Consider the following 24,021-nt stretch of genomic DNA (forward strand, 5'->3'; position numbering starts at 1 on the left):
ATTCCCTGCATATACCAATATCACACAAAGAATGAGGCTACACAAAGAAATAGTCACTATGCCCAGATGAGAGGGCATTGATATTATGGGAAAATGGAGGCCACTTTTGTCAAAGGGAAAGACATATAGAACTAACAGTGAGACTGAAGGTTCAAATCACAAAACATACTGGGAATGGAATTTTTAAAAAGATTAACTGGTAAAGCACTGGGGTTGGTGTCAGAAGACAGGATTTGAATCCCATTTCTGCATTGTTTGCGTGTATGTATGTATGCATGCATGTTCTTCATCTAGTCTCTCAATTACCTCTGGGTCTCAATTTCCTGATCTATAAAAGGAAGAGGTGTGGCTCCATGGTACAATGCAGCTCTAAGACTATAATCCTATGTTCCTAACTTCTGTCATTTCATCATGGCTTGCTTTAAGCCAACACACAGAGAGCTGAATGACTTCCAGAAATCTTTCTGAGGAGGAAGTTATGTCTGATAAACATCAATAAATGGATCCCATGCTGTACCTTACAAATAGGAGATTTCAGCATGAATGCTGCCAATGTTGGCCAAGGGATGAAGGGAGAAAATCATGGCTGACAGGTAGGAAAATGAGTTTCCCAAATGTTAATTTGCAAGGGTTGAGTCAGAACCATGGATAACAACTTGCCCTATGATTTGATTTGAATAATCCTCTTTTAATATAGTCAATCTTTAACTTTTGTGGTGCTAATATTCTTAGAAAATAGCATGAAATTAAAAACTCAAATGTTTATAGATTGAGTCAATGGGAAATGAGTGGTTAGATTTTCACAACCACCAAAAACTATACTCTTTCACCAGAGATTACTGAAAATATACTTTTGTATATATAATTCTTTATAACAAAACAGTTCTGATAACATGCATTTTTCATAGCACAGTTACCATGAAATAACCCATAAAATGCAGTAATAAAATAAAATTAACATGTAAAATGTTTTTCTTTCTATTAATTCCCTAGAATTCTGTGACTTTTTTTGCTATCTCAAAAAATCACCCCCATTGATTTAAGAAAATATTCACTTTTTGTAACACATGAAATTTACTATATCATAAATACTATACATCAAATAAAATTCTTAAAACTAAAACATTTAATGCTTGAATCTTACCTTGCTCCATGTTAGATGGTTGTGTGAAGGTGTTGTACTATATATTCTATACTTCTGCAAACCTTTCTACCTTGGCTGCCATCTAAAAACAAAGGGAGGTGTTAATGGGACTTCATTTGTTGTTGTTGAAAGAAACTAAGACTGGCATTGTCTCAATATCACCTCTCACACTCTCTCTTTCATCGTTGATGGATGGCATTGGAAATAGTGAAGGACATAGCAGCTTGAAATAATCTGTCAATGACATCTGCTTCCTGCACTGTTTGAGATCACTAAGGATCTCTGAGTATGGGAGCATAGGAGACTTGATTTGATGTTTAAACTTTGTGAGGCATGGTTCATTTGGAACTCTAGTCTATTCCATTAAATATTAATCAGTTTGATATTTTACTTAAATCATATAGGTATTATTAGATAAGATAGGTTCTTATAGTAGGACTCAAACTTTAATCCTGACAAAGATATCTCCATTCTGTTGTGTCTTTTTTTCATGTCTCACCATTTCCTTTATTTACACAAAATAGTGAATAACCATACAGGGTGAGGAAACATGGTGGTTTTAGGGTTTAAACAAGTCCTTCTGTCCTGAATGAAGCATCTGTTTTGAAGATCTGGGACTTGCGGCTTTAGCCCCAGCATTTTTGGGTTTGGACTCAGAAAGCTTAGCAGCCTTGGAATCACTGGATTTGGCTGCCTTGGGATCAGACTTGGTTGCCTTGGGATCTGTCTTGGTGACCTTGGCATCTGACTTGATGGCCTTGGCAGCCTTGGGATCAGACTTGGCAGCCTTGGGGCCATATTTTGGTAGCCTTGGCATCAAACTTACTGACCTTGGTATCAGACTTGTAAACCGTGGGGTGAGTAGACTTGGTGGCCTTGGGGTCAGTGGTTCTGTCAACCTTAGAGTCACGCTTTGTGATCCTGAGGCTTGGGCATTTGATGCCGACCCTAGGGCCTGGATGCTTGGTGGCCATCTTGAGGCCAGCATGATGGGCACTGGCCTTGGGGATTTGGGGCATCCTGGGCCTGAGGAGCTTGACCTTGGAGGCCTTGGTGCTTGGCACCCTGATGAGCTCTGCTTGGGCCTTCATGGCTTTGGCATTGTTGGCCTGCATCTTCTTCAGTCCCTTCTTATGCTTCTTAGCAAAGCGCATGTTTCTCAGAAACTTGGGGTCAACTGCTTTCAGAGACTCGTATTTCTGTGACCTAGGTGTCTTGATGCCATTTTCTTGATTGGTTGTGGGTACTTAAATTTAGGCATCTTTACACCACAGCCTGTGCTAATAGGCACTCCATTGACCGCTCCATTCTGTTTTGATCAAATTTCTATGTCTCAACCCAGCATGGCTGTGATGCCTTGACTTGTTTGAAATTTCCCTAACTTATTTTTGTACCTGAAGACTACCCTGTATCGGTGGCCACTTAGTCATTGGAGTTGACTTATCTTATGACCAATTAGTGGAGATACCTTGTGCTATATCAAGCCCGTGATTACCCTGCCCCACCCTGGTTGAAAAGCCATTTTTAAGGTGATCCATCATGTTTGGCCCTCAAAACAAAGAATATCAACCAATGGCCCCTTCATAGTTTCTGGCATTGAACCAGGTATCAAACCCTATAAAAAAGTTTGGGATTCAGGGGCATCATTAGAGGGTACATGGATCCTTAAATAAAATGCTGTTGGCTTGGAACTCTGCCTCAGTAGTTTTTCTTGTAGAGTAGACATTTAGGACCCCACACCTTGAGGCTGCAGTTGATGATGGCGTTGACACCCTTGATGTGTCTATCCAGCTGGTTGTTTAGGTTGACAGGAGCTCAAGACATTCCAGCAGGAAGTTTATCTAACACCTTGATTTTCTCAGTAAACCCTATCACTGACTTTTTCATGCCTGGGCTTATAGTACAAAGGACTTGCATTAGTATTTGGAGTCATGATTGTGACACAGAACTTGAGTTTTAAAGGAAAACAATGAAACTATGCATTGGATGCGTGGACAGCTCTCTACAACAGTAGTTTGAACAAGACTGGTGAAGTGCCTAGTAGGATATCAGCTATCTCACAAACTTATGCATATTGTGGCTCTTTTTTTCCTTTATGGAACAGAGCCACAAATGTGTGTGATTACAAATGTGAAAGTGAAAATGAGGTCACTAATAAAATCATATGAATGCTTAGAGTTGGTCAAGTTAAGGATGCAAATGTTGGCGATTGAGAGTTATTTGTTTCATTAAATTCTCTAAATTCTTAATCATTGACTGAATAGTTTGTATAGTTTTGTTTTTTATATTCAGTTTTATTTAATTTTAGTTCCAAAGTACTTCCTATGTCTCTCTCCCTCACCTACTGATAAGCCAAGAGAAACAAAACTTGTTACAAATATGTATAGTTCAGCAAAACAAATTTCTGTATTAGCCATCTCCAAGTAACTAAAATAACATATACTTCAGTCTACACTCTGAGTCTATCAGCTTTCTATATGGAGATGGATAGCATATTTCATCTTGAGTCCCTTGGAATCTTGGTTGGACATTGTGTTGATCAAGAGTTCCTAATTCTGGAAAGACAGTGAGCTCTTGAATTCGTGATACAATCACTCCAAAAAACATCCAAATAATATCATAGGAAAATGCCCGGAGCAGCAAAACTCACAGAAGAATGTGCTGAAATCATCTTCTAAACAAGAAGGGCCTTGAAGGTCAGAAGGAGGGAGCTGCTGTGCTGATACAGGAGTCAAGCCCAACCCCACAGTCACCCTGACACAGATCCAGTCCCAGGAAGGCTTCACCAGAGAAAGAGACCCACAGAGCCTCTGAATCAGCTGAAGTACAAGTGTCATCTGGAACTAAGCTCACAGTCTGGTGAGAGGGCTGAACCCTGGGCAGGGGGGAGACTACAGGAATCTATGCTGGTGCTGAGGCAGAACTTGGGTTTTTCACCCCTGCTGGGAACCAGGAGGTAGGCTTGAGTAGCAGTGTACCAGGTGGGGGAGGGGCACAGGATTGTTGGAGTTAACAACCACAACACACAAAGCTGGTTGATTAGCAAATTGGTCTGGGGTCATCTAGGACCAGGGAACAGGCCAGGCAGGTGAAGTACCTGATTCTCTTTAAATCATACCACCTGAGACTTCTTAAGCTTGGGATACTACAGCCTGGAAACAGTGCCCCACTTTAAGGAGCTAAAAGTAAAGTTTAAAAAAAGACAAGATGAGCAGACACAGAAATGTGAGGACCATGGAAAGTTTCTTCAGTAACAAGGAAGACCTGAGGTGCACTCTCAGAGGAAGATGTCAACATCAGGGCCCCTATATCTAAAGCTTCCAAGAAAAATATGAATTGGTCTCAAGCCATAGAGGTGCTCAAAAAGGACTTTGAAAATAAAGTTAGAGAGGTAGGGGAAAAAGTGGAAAGAGGAATGAGGGTGATGCAGGAAAGACATGAGAAAAAAGTCAACAGCTTGAAAAGGCAAATGGAAAAGCTCTCTGATAAAAATAATTGCCTAAGAATTAGGATTGAAGAAATGGAAGCCAGTGACTTTATGAGAAACCAAGACACAGTAAAGCAAATCCAAATGAATAAAAAATAGAGGACAATGTGAAATATCTTCTGGGAAAAACTGTTGACCTGAAAAATAGGTCTAGGAGAGAGAATTTGAAAATCATTGGTCTACCTGAAAATCATGATCAAGTAAAGAGCTTAGACATCATCTTCTAAGATATTCTCAGGGGAAATTGCCCTGAAATTCTAGAAGCAGAAGTTAAAATAGATATTGAAAGAATTCACCGATCACCTCCAGAAAGAGATCCCAAAAGGAAAACTCCTAGGAATATTATAGCCAAATTCCAGAACTGTCAGGTCAAGGAGAAAATATTGCAAGCTGCCAAAAGAAAGAATTCAAGTACTGTGGAGCCCCAGTCAGGATAGCACAAGATCTAGCAGCTTCTACATTAAAGAACTGGAGGGCATGGAATATGATATTCCAAAGGACAAAGGAAATGGGATTACAACCAAGAATAACCTACCCAGCAAATATGACCATAATCTTTCAGAGGAAAAAAAAGGGGACTTTAATGCAAAAGAGGACTTTAAGGTATTCGTGATTAAAAGATCTGAACCGAATGGCAAATTTGACTTTCAAATAGAAGACCCTAGAGAACAAGTTGGGGGACATACCTGGGGTCCTATGTTGGGTGACTGTCTTGTGTCTGAGGCTGGGATTTGGCTGGGATCCCCCTGATCCAAGGGTGGTGCTTTGTCCACTGTGTCACCTAGCTGCCCCATGATGACATCCTTAGGGTCAAATTGAGGGGTGAGAGGAATGCACTGGGGGAGGGGGAAGGGCAGAGGTGAAATCCTACATGAAAGAAACAGGAAAAGGCTTATGGAGTGCGGGAAGGGATGGGAGAGGAGCAGGGTAGGATGGTCCCAGAAAAACCTGGAAAGACTAATGGAAATCGATGTACATTGAAGTGAGCAGAGCTGGGAGGACATTGTGCATAGTGACAGCAGTATTGTTCAGTGAGTAAATGTGAATGACTTAACTACTCTCAGCAATGCAATGATCCAAGACAATCCCAAGGAACTAATGAGGAAGCTTACTATTCACCCCCATAGAAAGAACTGATAAAAAGAACACTTGTGGATTTGTACATATATAACCTGGTTGGGATCTTGTGGAGTGGGGAGGAAAGGGAGGGAGGGAGAGAGAGAAATTTGGAACTCTAAATCTTATGAAAATGAATGTTGAAAACTAACCTTACATGTAACTGGAAAAAATAAAATAAATGTTTGTTGCTAAAAAAATTTTTTAAAAAAGAGTTCCTAATTCTTTTAAAGTCATTCATTTTTACAATATTGTTGTTACTGTATAAATTGTTCTACTCATTCTGCCCATTTTACTTTACCTCAGTTTATACAGTTCTCTCCAGGTTTTTTAAAAAAACATTCCATTCATCTTTTCTTATAGTAAAACCATATTCAATAACATTCATATATCATAACTTGTTCAGTTCTTCCCAAATTGATGGGCATCTTCTCAGTTTCCAATTATTTGCTGACAGGAAAAGAGTAGATATAACTATTTTTGTACAGATGGCTCCCTTCCCTCTTTCTTTAACTGAAGGATGGCCCGAGTTGCTGTATTACTGGATGAAAGAATATGCACAATTTAATATCTTTTGGTACATAATTGCAGATAGCTTTAAAGAATGGCTAGAGAGTTGAAAATTCCACCTGAATTGCCTCAGTCTGTACCTGTTTTCCTGCACTCCCCCCAGTATTAAACTTTTTTTTTCTTTTTGTTATCTTGGCCAATTTCATGGGTTTGATGGTATTTTAGAATTGTTTTAATGTACATTTCTCTAATTTTACGTGATTTAGAGCTATTTGTTTTAACATGGCTATGGATAGCTTGGATTCTTGGAGTCTTTTGAAAACTGCATATTCATATACTTTGGGGAATGGCACTTATTCTTATATATTTTACCTAGTTCCCTATATAATTTTTGAAATGAGACCTTTATCAGAGAAACTTGCTATAAACATTATTTCCAGGTTTCCTGCTTTGTTTTACATTTTAGCTCTACTTATTTTGTTTGTAAAAATATTTAAAAAAATATTTAATTGGGATTGTCCATTTAACCTAACAAGAACCTCTCTATCTCTTGTTTAATTTTAAACTCTTCCCCTCTCCATATTTATAACATGGAATTTCTTTTATGCTTTTCTGATATGTTTAAAATATGGCCTTTTAGGGGCAGCTAGGTGGAGCAGTGGATAAAGAACTGGCCCTGGATTCAGTAGGACCTGAGTTCAAAGCCAGCCTCAGACACTTGACACTTACTAGCTGTGTGACCCTGGGCAAGTCACTTAACCCTCATTGCCCTGCAAAAAACAAAAAAAACCAAAAAAAACCCAACAATATGGCTTTTTATGACTATATCATAAAGGTAGTCATAGTTACTACATCCAAATGTACACATTTGAATCTTTTCTTGGTAGAAGGTTTTAAATGTTGGTATATGCCTAGGTTCTGCCAGAATGCTTTCTGGCTTTCCTAATTTTTTCAGATAGTGAGTTTTTTACCCAGTAGCTAGGATCTTTGGGTTTATTATGTGACAGGCTATTACTGTGTTTATTTGCTTTTATGTCTTATGCACCCAATCTTTTCAAATGATCAACAGTTCTATTTCTTTCTAAGTACCATATTGTTTTTTCATTATTAAATCTTTGTAGTATAGTTTGAGTTCTGGTACTGTTAGACCTCTTCATTCTTGTTATTGTTTCATTATTTTTTTATATTCTTGACCTTTTATTTCTCTAGATGAATTTTGTTTTTTTTCTCAGTCTATAAAGCAATCCTTTCAAAGTTTGATATGACATTGAATAAGTAAATTAATTCAGATAGCATTGTCATTTTTATTACCTTGAATCAACCTATCCATAAGCAATTTCTATTTTTCCAGTTATTTATATCTATATGTAAAGAGTGTTGTGTAATTATGTTCACATAGTTACTATATGTGTCTTAGAACGTGGACTCCCATGTATTTTATACTGTCTGTAGTTATTTTAAATGTTATTTCTCTTTTTCTCCCTGCTGTATTTTGTTGATAATATACAGAAATGCTGATAATTTATGTGTGTCTACTTTAGATCTTACAACTTTGCTGAAGGCAATTGATTCCATTTTTTAATTAACTCTGGGGTTCTTTAAAGCCACTGCATCATTTGCAAAAAAAGTTATAGTTTTGTTTTCTTTTTGTTTGTGCTTATTCCTTCTGTTAAACATTTAAAGAACAATTCCAGTATTATACAAACTGTTAGAAAAATTAGGGGAAAGTGTCCCATTAAATTCCTTCTAAGGCACATATATAGTCTTGATACTAAGGAGAGCTGAAACAGATAAAGAAAACTAAAGACTGATATCACTAATGAATATTGATGCAAAAATTTAAATAAAATTTTACCAAGCCAACTATAGCAATCTATTATATAGAATATATGCAATAACAAGGCTGTCTGTTTTCAGACCAGGATTGTAGGGCTGGTTCAAAACTAAGAAACCTTTCAACATAATTGACAATATTAATAAAATAACATGATTATAACAATAAATGCAGAAGAAATTGACAATATACAATATCCATGCCTATTAAAAATAGCAGAAACATAGGAATAAATGAAACTTTCCTTATAATAAGTAGTACCTATCTAAAACCAAGAGTCAGCATTATCTATAATTAAAATGAGCTAGAAGCATTTCTAAGAAGATGAGAGATAAAATAAAGATGTCTTTTTTCACCATTACTATTCAGTATTGTGCTAGAAATGCTAACTCCAGCAATAAGGCAAAGAAAACGAAGACTCACATTTTCCCCTTGGATTTATTGATCAGAATTTGGTATAGTGCATATTTTATATTTTTGTGGAGGAAGTTTGATGAACAAGCTAGACTATATTTCTTTCTATTCTGCCATTTTGACTTTTAGTTTTCTAGAAACATGAACGTCCTGCTGCTCATACATACATACTTCATTCATCCCTTATACGGGGAAAAAAAGAAATATAAATGATTTGTAAAATGCTGTCATTTATTTGGTTTCTCAAGAAGTATTTATTACATGACTATACTGTGCCAGGGGCTATTATTAAAACACAACAAGGGGGCAACTAGGTGGTGCAGTGTATAAAGTGCCAGAGTACCTGAGTTAAAATCCGACCTCAGATACTTGACACTTACTAGAAGTGTGACCCTTGGTAAGTCACCTAACCCTCATTGCCCCGCAAAAACCCCAAAACAAACAAACAAACAAACAAAACACAAGAATACATTTTTTCAAGGAACTGTCTTCTTGGCCATGATATGCTTTCCAATGATGAGCCTAGATATGTTCAGATATTCTTGTCACCATCTGATTGCAGGGAAATGAATTTCTCAGGCAAAATAGCTCATAAATACCACCTATGGAGCTAGATCAATGCGATAATGAATCTTTGTGACATCTGAATATTGTATTTTGCTTTGTCTTTTCCTTTTTCTGGTGGAAGCATTTATAGCTGGGGTGGTCAGGGAAAGATCATGTAGAAGGTATTGTTTGAAGTAACCTTTGAAGGAAACTAGGGATCCTATGAAGTGGAGGTGATGAGGCAATGCATTCCATTGAAGGTGGGCAACTTGTGCAAAGGTATGGAGACAGGAGTTGCAGGTGTTGTTTGTGACTCATGTCAATAAAGCCACTTTGGCTGGACAGTAGGGTGCATGAAGGGGAATATTGAATAATAAATCTAGAAAGATAAGTTGGATCCAGTTTGTAAAGGGCTTCAGATACCATACAGAATATTTTTTATGTGATTTTAGAGGAGAAAAGCTTTGGCTTTATTGAGATAGGAAAGTAACATAGTGAGACCTCTTTAAGAAGGTTGTTTTGGTAGCAGTAAAGAGGATGGACTGAAGAGAGTGAATGTCTTGACATAGTGATAATAATTAGGATGTAATCATAGTTGCCCATGTGAGAGGAGAAGAGGGCCTGAATTACACTGTCTGAATAGAGAAAATTCTTAAGTGTCCTCTGACTGAGAAGAGAAGAGGTCAACAGGTTGGGAACTATGGTTTTGCATAGATGTGGACATAATGGAGTAGGGGTCCTTACTGCGAGGGAATGCCCCAGATCCTGCTTGTAATTCAACTCTAAAGGTGATTTCCCATTGCTAATTGTATTGACACTTAAGGGATATAAAAAGGGGAATGTTGTGAATTAATGAATGGATGAATGTATTTAGTATGCTATGTGCCAAGAATGTTTAGGCAGGTTAAGAATTCAGATATGCCCAAAGGGCTATGGGACTGTTCATACGCTTTGAGCCAGTGGTCCCACTGCTAGGTCTATATTCCAAAGAGATCATAAAAGAGGAAAAAGGACACATATGTACAAAAATATTTATAGTAGCTCTCTTTGTGCTGGCAAAATATTGGAAATCGAGGGAATGCCCATCATTTGGGGAATGGCTAAACAAATTGTGGTATATGAATGTAATGGAATACTATTGTGCTGTAAGAAACGATGAGCAGGAGGAGTTCAGAGAAACCTGGAAGGACTTACATGAACTGATGCTCTTTGAGAGGAGCAGAACCAGGAGAACATTGCACACATTAACAGCAATATTGTGTGATGAACAACTGTGATAGACTTGGCTCTTCTCAGCAGTGCAATGATCCAAAACAATTTCAAAGAACTCAGGATAGAAAATATTCTCAACATCCACAACAATAACTGTGGATTATTTATGCAGATTGAACCATACTGTTTCTACTTTGGGGCTGTTTTTTTCCTTCTTTTTTGAGGTTTTTCTCTTGTCCTCTGATTCTTCTTTCACAAGATGACTAATGCAGAAATATGTTCAATGTGATTGCACATATTTAACCTATATCAGATTGCTTTCTGTCTTGAGGAGGGGGAGGGAAGGGAGGGTTGGAGAAAAACTTGGAACTAAAAAGTCTATAAAAACAAATGTTGAAAATTATGCTTACATGTAACTTGAAAATAATAAAATACTTTTATTTTTTAAAAAAAAGAGTTCAGAGAGCAAATACTCTAATAACAGAGTTGACTTTGTCTTTTCCTGGCATGTTTTCAACAAGTAGACATTGTCTACATATACAGAGTAAGCTATGGAACTATGAAGAATGTGATATTATTAATAACCACTCATTTTTTAGATTTGTGAAGTGCTTTTCTATGAAATCGGGAGTATAACTGTTATCTCCCTCTTTCATTTATATAGATGTTAAAACTGAGGTTAAATGGCTTTGCTAGCATTATATTTAGTGTTTCAATCTAAGTCCTAACTATGTGGATAATTCTGGTTAACTTAAAGTTATGTGAAATATATCCTCTCTGTAGGAAAAACCTTTGGAGAATTAGACTGTTTATATTATTACTTCAATTCTTCACTGGAGATTACAGCCACAATCATACCCTTAGTGTGTGGTCCAGGAAAAGCTCACTAATCTGAATATACTTTAATCTTCAGTTATATTGTCAGAATGTGAAACTTTATCATGTCTGTATATTATTTTTTCTGTCTAAATCACAGTTACACGATGGAAAAGCATCTAGCTATTTCCCCTGCTTGGGGGTTGGGGGACGGCAGAATATGTCAAACAATAAGTGAAAACAAAAGGCAGTACGTTTGAGTTCCACATAGGAATGAACTGTAACAAGTAGAGCCGTTTTACATTGGAGTAAGTTTTTAATGGTAATGAACTTTCTGTCAGTGAAAGTGTTCAAGTAGGGAGGGTATGACCACGGATGTTAGAATAGTTGCTTTCTAAGGAATTTTAAATTGCTTTGATTCTGTAGGAGTTTCTTAGAGTTATGTCAGGTAAGCTAAAAAATGGCTGTGTGTGTGTTTCCTTTTTTTAAGTTGATGTTCTGGATATTATGTAAACATAGCAAAATAATATTCAAAACAACTGACAACTTAAGACTACTTTCAGAGTTGTTTACAGCCAGCATTTGATATTTGTTTTAAAGCTTGACATTGAAGATTAGACTGTAATGTATAGGAAGTGACTTTTTGTTTTCAAATAGGGAGTTGGCCAAGTTCTGTCACACATACCTCTACCACTTAAGGAGTGAGCCAGGAAGTAAGAGGGTTGGTATTGTTTCTCTGTCTCACAGATTTCTTTGTGTTCATGTTCAATATTTTAAAAACTTCCCCCATTATACTTGGCTCATAGTATCTCAACTGCCTAATCAGATAGCACTAATAGAGTAGGGGTAGCATAGACAAATTGAGGCTTCACAGGGAGTTGGAGAGTGAGAAATCCTATATTTTATTTTTGCTGTCTAGTCAAAAACTTTTGCTCTCCTGGTGACAGGGTATTTGAAATTCTCACATAATACTAAATAGATCACTTGGCTAGATGCTGAGTTCTATATGCTATTTCCCACTCTGCCACTGACTTTTTTGTGCTCTCTTGAAAGCCACATTCTCATTCTTGGGATCAACTCCTTTCTTTTTAACATTTGTCTCAGTTTTTCTCTAAAGTGTTGAAAAGATCAATCAAAATATTTATCAATGATTTGAACTCCTTGTTGAACCTCTAAAAAATTGTATTTTAAATATATTTTATTTCATTAAATATTTCCCAATTACATTTAAAATTTTTTAACATTCATTTTTTTTTTTTTAGTGAGGCAATTGGGGTTAAGTGACTTGCCCAGGGTCACACAGCTAGTAAGTGTTAAGTGTCTGAGGCCGGATTTGAACTCAGGTACTCCTGAATCCAGGGCCGGTGCTCTATCCACTGCACCATCTAGCTGCCCCAACATTCATTTTTTTAAAAAAATGAATTCCACATTTTCTCCCTCCCTCCTGTTCCTCCTCAACCCTTGAGGAAGCAAGCAATATTATGTCAAGTATACGTGTGAAACCATGCAAAACATATTTCCATATTAGCCATGTTGCAAAAGAAAATACAAAATCCCAAGAAAAATAAAGTGGAAAAACATGTTTAAAAAACATTCGCAGTTGTAGCATATTTTTTAAACTCCTATTGTCATCAGTGCAATATTACCCATCTCTCTGTTAGTTATCAAGCTGAAGACCTATTAAGAATGCCAACATCAGAGAGAAATGACTCTGAAGGGAGTGTCTTCTGAAACCAGAACTGGTTTCAACAGGTCGTGTGAACTTTCCCACCTTATGATTACAGAAGCTAAGTGGTGTGTCAGGCTATAAAGTACACTCCTTATCTGACTGTAGGTGAAGGCTCCCTTGTTCAGAAGTATAAATTTTTCTGAACCTTTTGAGTGCCCCATATCTAAAGGTCTGAGATCTTATCCTTCATAACATTTAATAAAGTTACATAGAACTAATAATAATATTTAATTTTGCACCAGTTAATGTAAATTTAGTACATAATGGACTAACAGAGGGTTTTTTGAGTGCTTTCTAAGAATATAAATAATAGCTCTTATTTATGTAGTGCTCTGTAGTTGGCAAAGAACTTGAGTCATACCCATAAAAACCTGTTAGGTAGTACCACTATTATTCCCTCCATTTTGTAGATGAAGAAACAAAGTTTCAGAGAAGTTGAGTGTCCAAGTTGACACAGAAAGAACATGTCAGAGCTTGGGCTAAAACTGGTCTTCTGATTCCAGTTTTAATATTCTTTCCAATACCTTTGCAAGGAAACTGAAGTTTAAACTGGGGATGAGAAAGAAGTATCAGAAAAATCAACATTGTGACTACTGAAAAAATATTTTTTGCATGGCACTATACATTTTATTTTTTTATCATCTAGATATCACTGTTTGAAAGAGAGAAGACATTTCTTTCTATACAGTTGGGTGTCACTTTGTTTTATGTTAAACATATTAGCATATCTGGGGATGTTTCTTAAGAATAGCCCTATTTATTTTCAAGATTACATTGGAAAGTATCTTAGAAATATGCCCTCAAAAGATACAGAAAGGAATATCTGTTAACTATTTTTGTTGAAGTGAGTTTTGAATTCCAGTTTTATATGCTTTAAGGAGAAGAATCTCACATGTGTAATATGGAATAAAGTTATCTGGAAAGAAGCTATTTAAATGAATGAATGAAAAATTAAATGAATTAAATCTTTACTAATCTGACTTTATATGATCTATTAAGCATATATTGCATATTTGAGGGTACATTATATATTACATACTTGAAGGAATAGCATGGTAGAGGTAGAGAAAGAGATTTCTATTTGTACACATGAACCAAAGTATGAAATTGTAGCCTTAAAAGATCCTCTCACCTATGTTAGCTATGATACATTGAAAGTATTTTGTGGGTCAGAGTATTACATAAATTATCACTCAAAATCCTCCACCAGTGTATTTGCTTTTACTTTATTTCTCTTTAAGCAGATGTTTGAAGCTAGGTGGTACAGAGAATAGAGTGCTGAGCCTAGAGTCAGGAATACCTGAGCTCAAAATTGGCCTCAGATATTTACTAGCCGTGCAACACTGGGCAAGTCACTTAATCTCTAATTTTCTCATCTCTAAAATGATAATATAACTCGTACTTCCCAGGGTTAGTTGTGAGGATCATGTGACATAATAATAGTAAAGTGTCTAGTACAGTTCCTGGCAATGCACAATAAGCATTATATAGATGTTAGCTATTATTATTACTATTGTTATTTTTGTACTGGATGGCCCCCTGCTAGGTATATTATAGGTGGGGAGAGGCCTTTCATGTATGGCTTGGATGAGAGGGCCACTGAAGTCTTTTCTAGACCTTAAATATATGATTCTCTTTATTCATTGAAAACACTTAGTTCACAAAAATGGTATTTTATATGATAAAATAAAATTCAACATTTTTCCTCCCTTACACATTTCCTCATAAGCACCTAACTCACTCTGATATCTTCATGGCCACCTGATACTTGGTCTTTTACTTACTGAAGGATTGATGATTAGAAATCTTCTCCCTGTATAAGAGCTCTCCTTAATGAGCCCTCTCAGCCTATTCTTAAAAAGTCCTTTATCTCATCTAAGCTACACCAGAAGGAGAAAGAGTTAAGACTAAGAAGAATTCTGCTGTTGGACTCTTAGAATTCAGAGAGGTTCTACACCTCTCTAAACTGAATTCTTTGACTACTCTCTCATCTAATGTCTCCTCTTTTATTTAAATGTCATCTAACTTTTTATCACAAATCTGTTTTATTTCATAGATACTTTCATAAAATTCTAGCCAGGCAAATAATTTAATGTTCAGACAGCTAATTTGGGTGAATTGAGTTCAAATCTGGCCTCAGACATTTACTAGCTGTGTGACCCTGGGCAAGTCACTTAATCCCCATTGCCCCGCCAAAAAAAAACCACGAAACAATTATTTTGTTCAAATTCTCCCTCTGCCCAGCCCCCCACATTGAAAACACCAGTAAAGCAAAACCAATTATAAATAGATATATTCAATCAAAACTAATTTCTACATTGGCCATGTCTAAAAAATTATCTCATTTTCCACACTGAGTTCTCCTATCTATCATCAGGGGGGTATCATGTTTCATCTTTATTGGAATCATAGTTGGTCTTTTGCTAAAAGGAGTCCAGCACAGTAGTGTTCCATCATATCTATATATCATAAGGTATTCATCCATTTCCCAATTTATGGGTATTTCCTTAGATTCCCATTCTTTGCCAACTCAACGAACGTATAATATATTTTTGTGCATTCTTAGAAAAACTTTTTTTTTTGTTTAGGACTAATCCCTTCCTTAATCTAGTCTCCCTCCATATTTCAGCCCTTTACTGCTTTTCCTTCTGTCCCTGTTCAGTGAAATGTATTTTTGTGACCAGATGTGTGTGTGTATATGTCTCTGTATGTAAATATTTTTCCTTCATTGGACCAGTTCAGATGATAACAAAGTTCAAATGTTAGCTGCTTCCCCCAACTCTTCCTCCATGTTGTATAGATGTCTAATTTTTTTTGCCATCATTATGTGAGATAATTTTCTATAATCTTTCTTTCCCATACTCCTACCTTAGTTTATTCCTCTTTCCCTCTCTTTCCATTTTTTTCTCTTTTTGTGCAGGGCAATAAGGGTTAAGTGACTTGTCCAGCGTCATACAGCTAGTATATGTGAAGTTTCTGAGGCTAGATTTGAACTCAGGTCCTCCTGAATCCAGGGTCAGTGCTTTATCCACTGTGCCACCTAGCTGCCCTCTTTCCATTCTTTTCTTAAGATTATCAGGTTATAACAGAAGTACTTCCAGGACTTCTGTCTAATTAGACTCTCTCTACAAACCCTGATGAAGGTAGGGTTCTGAGTTGACACATATGTCATCAATGGGATGTCAAATAGTATCATATTTCAATGTAAACAGTTTATTCTTGTTTGGTCCTTTATCATTGTACATTTATATTTATCTTCTTAGGTTCTTTGCTCCTGTTTAAGCTTCAAAGTTTCTTTTTCATGAATGCTTGGAAGTCTTCCATTTCATAAAAGGTTTGTTGTCCCCCCAATAGTGTTATACTCTCTTGTGCTGGATGTGTTATTCTTGTCTGTAAGCTCATCTTTTTTGCTTTTGTAGTATTCCATTCTTAGTTCTCTATTATTTTATGGTGGTGGCTGCTAAGTCATATGTGATCCTGACCGTGGCTACTTAGTACATGCATTTTTTCTCTCTGGCTTCTTGCAGTATTTTTTTCTTTGACTTGGAAACTCTCAATTTTGCCTTTGTTGTTCCTGGGACTTCTCATTTATGGATTTTTTTTCCAGGAATTAACTAGTTGATTCTTTCTATTTTTACTTTTCTCTTTGGTTCTAAGAGATCTGAACAGTTTTATTTTAAGAAATGTTATTTAGATCTTATTTAAATAGTAATTATATTTAAACAAATTTGTCATATAAATTATTTATATGAATTGGTATGTATATGGTATTTATAAAACAGTTATTTAGGGATTTAAAATACTAAGTTATATGTATTAGAATTATATCTAGGTTTAGCCAAATAATGTAGAAAATTTACATTATATATGTCATATGTGTGTATGTGCATATTATATCTATATTTGATATATGTATAAAATAATTATATATCACAAATAAAATTTAAAAAATTTAAAAGATATCTTGAAATAGTATGTCTAGGCTCTACTCTCTTCCCCTTCCCTTCCCTCTGCAAATTTCTGACCTGGCTTTAGGTTTAGTAAGAGAAGACTGCTTCTTGATTATGCCTCTGTCAGTCCACTAGGAAGCTCTTTTGGCTCAAAGTGGCAAAACTTCAGAATCCTCACGAGTAAAATGAATCATGAAATCTTGAGTTCAAATCAGGTTCCAGACAGGTAATAGCTTTGTGAGAATGAGCAAATCACTTTCCCTCTGCCTGTCCAGTTTCTTCATCTGTAAAATGGTGATAATAATAGCACCTAACTTCAAGTAATGTTATGAAGATATATATTTTTTTTAAGTGCTCTACAGGGGCAGCTAGGTGGCACAGTGGATAGAGCACTGGCACTGGAGTCAGGAGGACCTGAGTTCAAATCCGGCCTCAGACACTTAACACTTACTAGCTGTGTGACCTTGGGCAAGTCACTTAACCCCAATTGCCTCACCAAAAAAATAAAAAAAGTAAAGTGCTCTGCAAACCTCATATAACTACTATCTATTAACATCTGTACTATCTATTCCAAAGAATTGTGGTAGGTAACAAAGGAACTAATGAGAATGAAGGACATTGTAATCCTTTGTTGTTATTCAGTAGCTCAGTCATGACTGACTCTTTCTGACCCTAAGGACCATAGCGCAACAATACTGTGCATGGAGTTTTCTTGGCAAAGATACTGCCATTTCTGTTTCCAGTAGATTAAGGTAGACTTAAGTTAAATGACTTGCCCATGGTTACACAGTATCTGAGGACAGATTTAAACTTAAGTCTTTCTGACTCCAGGCCCAATGCTCTATCAGTTGAGCCATCTAGCTGCTTCCTTGTAATCCTTAGTATATGTCAGCCATTAATGTCATAATTGTCATTATTAATTAATTCTGTTTTAATTCATTGTTGGTAATATAATGATCATCACTTTTAATAAATGTGCACATGTCAGGGGCAGCTAGATGGCACAGTGGATAGAGCGCCGGCCCTGGAGTCAGGAGTACCTGAGTTCAAATCTGGCCTCAGACAGTTAACACTTACTAGCTGTGTGACCCTGGGCAAGTCACTTAACCCCAATTGCCCCGCAAAAAAAAAATTAAATAAATAAGTAAATATGCATGTGTCAATCTTGAGTATCTTACCACTTTTTAACTTCTACATGTGAATTATATATTTTATACCAACATGTTACTAAATCAATTGTTTTAATAGAAATCTAAAAATTAATTTTTATTGACATTTTAGTTTTACCTTGTATAGATTTACCATATTCTCACTTTCCCATCTCCCAGTCATCTCTTTTAACAAAAAATTAACAAAAAAAGAAAAATAGAAAGCAGAAATAAAATTAGTCAAACCAAATATTGCATCTACAAATTTGATATTATATGCAACATCACATACTTGTGCACCTCTACCCTTACATCTAGAAAGGAATAGGGCAAGATTTCTTCACATATATCTTTTTTGGAACCAAGCTCATTTTGTATGATTATGTAGCGTTCATTATTCTTTTTAAATTTAATGTAAAAACTTATTTTAACATTTATTTCTTTAAAATGTGAGTTCTAAAGTTTCTCTCCTCTCTCCCTCTCATCCCTTCTTATTGAGAAGACAAGCAATGTGACATAGGTTATACATGTGCAGTCATGGAAACATATTTCCAACTTAGTCATGTTGTGAACGAAAACACAGACCAAAAAATACACAAAAATAAAGTTTAAAAACGTATTCTTCCATCTGCATTCAGACTCCATCAGTTTTTTCTTTTTCTGCAGGTAGATAGCCTTTTTCCACATAAGTCCTTCAAAATTGTCTTAGATCATTGTATTGCTGAGAATAGCTAAATAATTTACAGTTTATAATTGTACAATATTGCTACTACTGTGTGCAGTGTTCTAATTCTACTTGCTTCACTTTGCATTTGCTTGTGTAATTTCATATTTTTCTAGGAGGGTCCTGCTCATCATTTCTTATGGCACAATAGCATTCCATCATATACTACAATTTTTTCATCTATTCCCCTATTGGTGGGCATCCTCTTGATTTCCAATTCTTTGCCACTACAAAAAAGAGCTACTGTAAATATTTTTTTTACATATAAGTCTTTTTTCTTTTTTTTTAATCTTTTGGGATATAGATGTAGTATTGGTATTGCTTGGTCAAAGGTTCGTATGGTTTTACAGCCCTTTGCTCATAGTTTCAATTTGCTCTCCAGAATGGTTGACGTAACTTACAACTCTACCAACAGTGCATTAATGTGTCAGCTTTCTCATATTCCTGCCAACATTTGTCATTTTTGTTGTCTAACATATTAGCCAATATGATAATTGTGAGATAGTACTTCCGAGTTGTTTTAATTTGAATTTCTCTAATCATTAAGATTCTCTAATCAGAGCATTTTTCACAAAACTTTTTGTGAGCATTTTAGATAGCTTTGTTTACTTGGTCTGAAAACTATTTGATCATATCCTTTTACCATTTATCAATTGAGGGATGACTTGTATTCTTATAAATTTGACTCAGTTCTCTATATATTTGAGAAATGAGGTCTTTATCAGAGAAATTTGCTATGAATTTTTTCACAGTTATGATTAGTGTATATTTCCCTTCACAACATTTCCCCTGTTTATCATACTCTTTATCTCTTTTCACTCTGTCCACCTCAAAAGTGTTTTGTTTCAGTCTACCACCTCTCCCATTCTGCCCTTCCTTCTTTTAGCCCTACCCCCTTTTTTCTTACCCTTTCCCCTCCTACTTTCATGTAGAGTAAGATAGATTTCTATACACAACTGGGTGTGTATGTTATTCCCTCTTTGGGTCAATTCTGTTGTAAAGTTTGAGCACTTACAATGCCCCCCCCCCACTTCCCCATATACTATAAAAGCTCTTTTATGCATCTTTTATTTAAGATAATTTATCCCATTCTACATCTCCCTTCCTTCTTCTCCCAGTTCATTCTTCTTTATTACCCCTTAATTTTATTTTTTGTAAAATCATCACATCATATTCAACTCATACCTGTGCCCTCTATGCATATGCCCAATTTCCCTAATAATGAGGACGTCCTTAGGACTTATAAGTATTATCTTCCCATGTAGGAATACATACAGTTTAACTATTTAATTCCTTATGATTTCTCTTTTCTGTTTACCTTTTTAAGGTCTTGAGTCTTATATTTCAAAGTCAAATTTTTCTATTTAGCTGTTTTTTAATCAGGAATACTTGAAAGACAACTATTTCATTGTATGTGATTCTCGCTCCCCCCCCCCTTCCCCTCAGGAATTATACTCAATTTTGCTGGGTAGGAGATTCTTGGTACCTTCTGGAATAACATATTCCAAATTCTCTAACTTTTTAATGCAGAAAAGGCACAATCTTGTGCTATTACAACTTTGGATCCACAATATTTTAAAGTTTTCTTTCTGGGTGCTTGCAATATTTTCTCCTTAACCTGGAAGCTCTGTAATTTGGCTATAGTATTATTGGAACTTTTCATTTTGGGATCGCTTTCCTTTTTTGTTTAGTTTAGTTTAGTTTTGTTTTGGGGGTGAGATAATTGGGGTTGTGACTTGCCCAGGGTCACACAGCTAGCAAGTTGTCAAGTGTCTGAGGTCGGATTTGAACTCAGGTCCTCCTGACTCCAGGGCCGGTACTCTATCCACTTTGCCACTTAGCTGCCCTGGGATCTCTTTCAAGAGGTGATTGCTGGATTCATTTACTTTATATTTTACTCTTCAGCTCTAGAATATCAGGGCAGTTTTCCTTGAAATTTCTTGAAAGATGATGTCCAATCTCTTTTTATTTTGATCATGGCTTTCAGGTAGTTTACTGATTCTTAAATTATCTCTTAATCAGTTTTTCAGGTCAGCTTTTTTCTCAATGAAATATTTCATATTTTCTTCTATTTTTTCATTCTTTTGATTTTGTTTGGTGGTTTCTTCATGTCTCAGAGTCATTAGCTTTCAACTTGCCAGATCTAATTTTTAAGGATTTATTTTTTCTTCAGTGAGATTAGGTACATCTTTTTCCTTTTGCCCAATTCTTTTTAAGTTCTTTTCTTCAGTGAATTTTTATACATTTTTCCCTATGGCTAATTTTGCATTTTAAAGAATTCTTTTCTTCTGTGAATTTTTTATATCTTTTCCCATTTGGCTAATTCTTTTTAAAGAGTTTTTCTCTTCAGTGGATTTTTGTGGCTCATTTGCCATTTGATCTATTCTGTTTTATTCTGGTGATATTTCTCCTTTACCAAATTGTCTCTTTTTTCATGATTTTCAGACATCACTCATTTCTTTTTTCCACTTTTTCATCTACATATCTTAAAACAAATTGAATCCTTTTTGAGCTTTCAGCCTGATGCCACTTTATATTTTTCTTTAAGCCTTTGGATGTAGCAGTTTTGACTTTGTTGTCATTTTCTGAATTTTCATTTTGATCTTCTCTGTAACCATTGTAGCTTTCTATGTTGAGGTTATTTTTTGTTGTTTGCTTGTTTTTCCAAACTATTTTCTGACTTTTAACTTTATGTTAAAGGGCTCTCTTCACCTCAGGGTGGAGAGAGCACTGTCCTAAGGTTCAGGATTTTCACGCAGCTATTTTCAGAGTTAGGTCTGGGAATCTCTAAGTTTTCAGTGCTTGAGTGTGTTTGCCATTCTTGTGGCCTATGATCTGTGAGTGACCACAGATACTTTTTTCTGCCTTGGATTTGTGATTAAGTTCCCTGCTGTAGCCTCAAACTCTGGTGTGTTACTTCTCCTCACCCTGTGATGACCCAGGACTGTATCACAGACCCACACAGAAGCAATGAATCAGAGTCCTGCACATAGTATCATTAAAGGAATTCCAGTAATCTCCTTTTGACTCTGTCCAAACTCCTTACTATCTGTGAGACACTGTTATTCAGTTGCCATCAGGGCCTTCTGCTGGTTTGCTGAGTTATATGTTGCTTCTATTATGCAGGAGCATTGCCTTTATGAGACTGATCTCTGCAACAGAGCTTTCTTGCCAGCCTTCTAAATTGTGGACTGGAAAGTTGTTCCACCTGCCCTTTTGTTTGTTCTGCCCCTCCAGATTTCATTTTGAATCATTATTTTAAAGTTATTTGGAAGAAAATTTGGAAGAGCTCAAACAAATCCTTGCCTTTTCTCCACTATCTTGACTCTTCCCTACAATATTCATTACTGATTGTTTAATGGAGTTCTTCTCTATTTACATTGTTTTAGTCCTTGTGTATATTGTTTTACTGACTCTGCTTAATTCACTTGGTATTAGTTCATATAATTCATTCCAGACTTCTTTGTATTTACCATATTTGTCATCTCTTTCACCAGAGAAATATTGCATGATAATTTATGTAATACAATTTTTCTTTTAATCAACATTTATTGTATTGCCAATACTTTGCTACCACAAAAAAAATACTGATATAAATATCATGGTGTATCTACAGACTTTTTTTGGTGTCAATTACTTGTTGGTGTTATATGTGTAGCAATGGAATCTCTAAGTCAGAGGTTATGGACTGTTAATTTATTTGCACAATTCCAATTTGCCTTTGAGAATTATTGTACTAATTTACATATTCACCAACAATATACAATAACGATGCTTGATTTCCATATTCCCTCTAACACTGATGATTTTCATCTTATGTCTTTGCTGTTTTCTTTCTTTTTTCTTCTGGGGCAATGAGGGTTAAGTGACTTGCCCAAATTCACACAACTAGTAAGTATCAAGTGTCTGAGGCCAGATTTGAACCCAGGTCCTCCTGAATCTGAGTCCAGTGCTTTATCCACTGTGCCACCTAGCTGCCTTTCTTTGCTGTTTTGTTGATTGTGAGGTGATAACTAAAGGTTGTTTTAATTTGGATTTCTCTTATTTTCAGTAATTTGGAGTATTTGTTAATATGGTTATAGATAGGTTTGATAATTCTTTTGAGAACTGTTCACATCTTTGATGTATAGCCAAGTCTTAGTGGTGTCTTTATATCCCTGTCCTTTCTCTTCTTCTCATCTGTCACCTAGTGATAATCTTTTTTTACCCTAAAAAAACAGCATTCTCTAAAAAATCCTCAATATGTATATGTATCCTATAAGAAAAATATCCTTTGATGATAAGGAAACAAGTCAATAAAAGTATTTTAAAGTTTTTAAATGACTGCTTGATATAACTTTTATTTTTTGTTTGTTTTTGTTTTTGTTTTTTTGCAGGGCAATGAGGGTTAAGTGACTTGCCCAGGGTCACAAAGGTAGTAAGTGTCAAGTGTCTGAGCCTGGATTTGAATTCAGGTGCTCCTGAATCCAGGGCTGGTGCTTTATCCACTGCACCTCCTAGCTGCCCCTTGATGTAACTTTTGATGAAATACATTTTCATCTAAATTTGGTTTCCTCGGGTTTTTCAAGTGTAGACTAAAGGTAGTGTTACTTATAGAGTAATTTTACAGAATATCCTAAAATAAATTATAGTTACTTAAAATTTCTTAATTAGATTAAATATACATTTATTAGTGGCTGCAAATAAATAAAATAATGTGAAACAACAAAATTTAATAAATAACTAGTGAGTACCTGTTGTGGACAGAACACTGTCACAGGTATTGGGAGGATGCTGAAGGCAGATCTGATAACAACACTTTCAATTAAGGTATTATTTCAAGAAGAAATGACGTACTGATAATTCATTAAACAATTAACAAAAGAAGTTTTACATTTCCTCAATGGCAAATATTTGCAACGAAGAAACATTATTTTCCCCATCACCAAATGGAAATAATTCTGGTTATCTGGAAGGGATATCATGAAAGACATGGTAACTCACCTAATCTTCAGAAGTTCACTAATTTGAAAGATCCTAGACTCTATATTCCTGGGTGGAACATGACTTACTTCTGTCATAGAGGCCAGGGCCAAAAAGATTCCAAGAATTACTTTGTCTCCTTTTATGGAAAATTCATTCCCATTGCAGAAGGGAAGGAGAAGGGAAGAGACTGATTCATATTCTGGGGACATGCTCATAGATATTAGTTAAATTGAAGGGAGTACATATAATTTAGATAACAGTAAATTTCTTTTTTATGGAACTAAGGGTCTAAACTGTTTGAAATTCTCAATGGAAAAAATAACTTTATAAAATATATTCATTAAGAGTCTAATGCACTATTGGAAGAACTATGAACTGGTTGGACCATTTTGGAGAGCAATCTGGAATTATGCCCAAAGATCTATA

At 35.7% G+C, this 24,021-nt stretch overlaps 2 protein-coding genes across 3 annotated transcripts in view; one reads left to right on the forward strand and one right to left on the reverse strand.

The window, feature by feature from the left end:
* HNF4G (hepatocyte nuclear factor 4 gamma) overlaps positions 1-24,021 on the forward strand; it is a 164,384-nt gene that overhangs the window by 35,584 nt on the left and 104,779 nt on the right. The gene's annotated exons all lie outside the window — the stretch shown is intronic.
* Positions 1,704-23,804, reverse strand: LOC122748519 (60S ribosomal protein L29-like). The gene is given in 4 exon segments (XM_043994154.1): positions 1,704-1,946; positions 1,948-2,362; positions 2,364-2,390; positions 23,614-23,804. Coding segments are annotated over 4 exon segments (876 nt in total).

The sequence above is a fragment of the Dromiciops gliroides genome, chromosome 1 (genome assembly GCF_019393635.1).
Source record: "Dromiciops gliroides isolate mDroGli1 chromosome 1, mDroGli1.pri, whole genome shotgun sequence".
Classification (NCBI taxonomy): Eukaryota; Metazoa; Chordata; class Mammalia; order Microbiotheria; family Microbiotheriidae; genus Dromiciops; species Dromiciops gliroides.